Here is a 4,164-nt window from a genome sequence, read left to right as displayed (position 1 = left end):
GCTCGGCGGGTACGACCGCGCCTCCAGCGCCTGGCGGCCCTCGGGCGAGTGCGAGTGCGACATCGGCTGCTGGTGGAACGGCACGGGCGAGTGGCGCGTCGGCGTGGGCGTCGGCCGCCCCGCGCTCCCGCTCGACTGCGGCGACACGCGCGGCTGCGTGATGCTCCCCACGCGCGACCGCTTGTACTCGTTGTCCTCGACGCCCGGCCCGGGGCTCAGCGGCCTTTTGGTGCCGCCCACGGGCGGAGACGGGCGCGACGACATCGACGGCCGGCGATGGATGAACTGCGGTGACTGCTGGGGCGGCCCGCGAGACCCTACAGGCACGACGAAGCTGCGAGGCTCGGCGGGGCGCGACGACGCAAGGTTGATGAGCGCGTCCGCGACACCCTCGTCGTAGTCTTCGTCGACGGTCCTTGCTGGCGGCATGTGAACAGAGTTCGTGGGCGACGGCTGCGTCGAGCGGCCGGCAGAGCCAGAGCCCGTCGAGCTGGGGTCGGGGCTACTCTTCGACGCCCTGAACGACTGGGCACTATAGCCCGGGGTCTCCTGGCGCGCCGGCTCCTCCTTGACACGCTTCGCAGTCGCGCGCCGCCTGCGTTCCTTCTTTGGCGGCTCCGACGCAGGCACGCTGCCGCCCGACTCCGAGTCCTTGTCCTTCGTGTTCCGCCGGCGACGCTCCTTCGGCTCACCCGCTGCGCCCTGCAACGGCATGCGCGGGCTCTCCGACGTGCGGCTATACGTGGGTGGCGGTGGTGGCGGCGGCTGCGCGTGTACACGAACCGGCTCGGGGGATGCGTAGCGCCTCTCCGGCCGCGCCTCCATAACCGGCTCGCGCTCGTACTCGCGTGATGGCGCCTCCCGTGCGTCGAACCGCGGGTCATAGCGCCGCGCAGCCTGCTCGTGCATCACGGGCGAACGCCCTGCAGGGACCATGGGGCCACCCGTGCGCGGGTCCCAGTAATGCCCGCGGTAGCCCGGGTGCGACATCTCCGGGCTGCGCTCTCGGGGCGCGCGAGGACTCGGGGCGCGCGGGGGCATGGAGGGAGAGTGCGGGCGGGAGTACATCTGCTGGTGAGGCGGCGGTGGCGGGTACTCAGGGCCTTGTCGCCCTCGGCGGTCGCGATCCCACTCTACATGCTCAGCGGGCACCATGCGACGATCCCAAGCGGTGTCCCGGTCACCCAGTGGTTCCCGCGTATAGGGAGGCGGTGGCGGTGGAGAGCGGCGGGATGGGATGGGCGTCTGGCCAGGGCCCACAGGCTGTCTGTCCATGTAGGCGGCGCGCCCGTTGGCGACAGACGGCGGCCGCATAGCATGCTGAGGCGACGATCCGGGCGAAGGCGACATGCGGTAGCGAGCAGCGGCAGGATCATGGGGGTACACGCTTGGGTGAATAGGGCCACGCATCTGGTCAAGCGGGGGCGGCTGCTGCTGAGGAGCAGGATGATGCAAAAGCAGGCTCTGCCCAGCGGGTCCGCGCGGTCCCTCACGGGAAGAAGCGTAAGGACCGGACGGCTCACGACTATGCAGCGGCGGGCGGTCGACGTCCATAGGTGCCAACGCATGGACCGGTGGGTGACGGCTTTCGTCGAGTATGACTGGAGGCGGCGGGCCGCCGCGGAACGGTCCAGGCGACGAGCGTCCAGGAGCCTGCGGCTGAGGCGGCATCGGCAGCGGGAGTTCACCAGGGGGTCCCCTCGAGTCCGTACGGAAGATGGGCTGCGGACGAGGACCGATACCTGGCTGGAGCAGCATCGGAGGGCCTGACAACCCGGGCGGTGGCATCATCGAGTTGGCGTACGCCGTCGGGTGGACGTCCTGTGGTCCAGGTGCTGCAGGAAGAGCACTACCAGTAAGCTGGGCTTGTCTCAACAACTGCAGTCGTTGAGCGATAGCAGTATTGCTGGGATCGAGCTCGGCAGCACGCGCGTATGCGTCAATAGCGTCGGAGATCTGGTTGTTGCAGCTCTCGTATAGGCTGCCAAGATCAAACCACACCTCCGAGATGTAAGGATTAATGCGGATGGCGCGAGAATAGGCGTCGAGGGCGTCACGGTACTGGTTGATCTGGAAATACAGAACACCAATGGAGCACCAGAATGTGGGGTTCCGGCCGTCGCGATACACGGCTTGCTGATATGCCTCGTATGCCTTATTGTACTTTTGACCGGCCATGTACGCTCGTCCCAGGAGGTACCAACTCTGGGCGTCCGCGGGATCTAAGGAGGCCATGAGCCACGCAACGTGTACAAATTCACAACACGCCTTACCTGCCTCGAGACTCTTCGTGAGATACTGGATGGCGACGTCCTGGTTCTGGAATGAAGAGCCGTCCTGATGATAAAGCCATCCTAGCTGCTGCAGAACCTTTGCGTGGTTCGGGTTGTCCTGGACGACGCGTTCGTATGCATCGCGTGCACGCACATGCTGTGCGAGGCGAGGAAATATTTGTGAATATATGCGGGGCACAACGTAAAGCGGTTACGACTTACGTCTCGTTGCTGCTCAAACACGTGCCCGATCTGGAACCAAATGTCCGCGTGTGCGAGAGGGCTTGGCGGATTGCGCAGGATGCGGTCGAAACACTCGAGACTGTCGGCGTATTTGCCTTGCTGCTTGTAGATGATACCGAGACGGAACAGTATTTCGTTCGCCTTGTCAAAGTCTAAAACACATGATCAGCGCCCAAGCTCCGACCGCTTCGTAGCAGACTTGATACCGACCTTTGTCCATTTTGAGAACCGAGGCGAAGGCTTCCTCGGCGTGGTCCAGGGAGCCGTATCTGTCATAGAGAATGCCAATGCCATACCACAGTTTCGGGTCCTCCTGTACTTGTTGTCAGACATTGCGCAGTCGAGCAGGACAAAAGACCTACCTTGGGATTGGGCAGCAGGTAGAGCGCCTGCTGATAGGCCTGATAGGCCTTCTGTAGGTCATCCTGCATGAGGTAACAGTGTCCTAGACGGGCCGGTTAGTCCCGGCGGGGTCGGAGAGGGGTCTGGAGGACGTACCGAGGGCGCTCCACACCTCGCCGTTGTCTTGCTGCATGCTGATCACACGCTGAAAATATTCGACGGCCTGGAAAGGCAAGTCATCAGCGATCTGCACAACCGGCGATGACATAATCCAGGGGCTAAATGCGGGACGCATCGCCGAGCCAATCTCAACTCCGCGGTGGGTTTTCCCGTGGCACGACAGGCAGTAAATTAGGAGGGCGTCTACTCACCTTCGGGTAATTTTCCTTGATCCGAGCAATTCCAGCGACCTGTGTCAGGCCCGATAGGGACATGGGGTTGTGACGCAGCGCGTTCTCGTACGCTGACAGGGCGTGCTCCAGGTTCCCCATCTGCTCGGCTACTCGACCTGGGTCCGATGTGAGCTTGATTGGCACCGCGCCATTCGGGGTTATTAATTACCTATCAGCAACCACGTCTGCTCATTCGCGTGCGCGAGCTTCTGGATGGATGGCATGACGGGAACGCCATTGGGCAGTAGTGCGCTTGACAGGATGGGAGGCGAAACCATCTGCGCCCCTGGTGCATGTCCGGACGGGCCAGACAGTGGGCCCGGCGGAGTGGGCACACCGTTGCCGTTCATATGCGGCGGGTGAGCGAGTGCGTGCGGAGGCGGAGGCAGCGAGTGCGAGTGGTGTGCGGCGTGCGGGTCGTGGAGGTGCACATCGCGTTCGCGTTCGCGGTCACGGTCGGGTTGGCGGGGATGGTGCCGTTGGGACATGGAGGCGTCGTCGAGAGCGATAGAGGCGACGACACGGGGCCTGCGGGGCGGGGCAGGGGAGAGGGGAGCAACGCGCGTGTGGAAATGAGAGAAGGCAAAAGGGGAACGGGCGGCGGAGAGGAGGTATATATGTGGGGGCTCGCGCGAGATCAGGCCCATTAGCGATCACAGATCGAAGACTACACGTTTGGCGGCGATGGGATCTGGCGAGCGTGCGCAGAAGCAGCCTGCGCGCCTCGTGCCTGCATTTCCATATCTGGGGGCGCATCCGGGCGCCTGTGCTCCGCGGCGTCGCTCAGGCATCGAGATCCAGATCTGGGATGGCCCTATACCGCTGCCGCCGAGCACCTGTCCACATCGGGGCGCATCTCGTCCCTCAGACAGTCGCCGAGTCTTCGGATCGATGCCCTCGCCTGGGGTCCTCCA

At 64.0% G+C, this 4,164-nt stretch overlaps 1 protein-coding gene across 1 annotated transcript; it reads right to left on the bottom strand.

The window, feature by feature from the left end:
* Positions 1 to 1,809: 1,809 nt before the first annotated feature.
* On the bottom strand, positions 1,810 to 3,474 carry POSPLADRAFT_1127184 (hypothetical protein; the record flags this gene model as incomplete). The annotated part of the gene is made up of 8 exons (XM_024483592.1): positions 1,810 to 2,222; positions 2,274 to 2,430; positions 2,496 to 2,668; positions 2,727 to 2,826; positions 2,879 to 2,961; positions 3,015 to 3,081; positions 3,230 to 3,366; positions 3,420 to 3,474. Coding segments are annotated over 8 exons (1,185 nt in total), but the record flags the coding sequence as incomplete, so codon positions are not given.
* Positions 3,475 to 4,164: the final 690 nt, after the last annotated feature.

The sequence above is a fragment of the Postia placenta genome (genome assembly GCF_002117355.1).
Source record: "Postia placenta MAD-698-R-SB12 unplaced genomic scaffold POSPLAscaffold_1, whole genome shotgun sequence".
Taxonomy (NCBI): Eukaryota; Fungi; Basidiomycota; class Agaricomycetes; order Polyporales; family Adustoporiaceae; genus Rhodonia; species Rhodonia placenta.
Note: the sequence above shows the minus strand (reverse complement) of the source record. Positions and strands in the feature narration are given on the sequence as shown.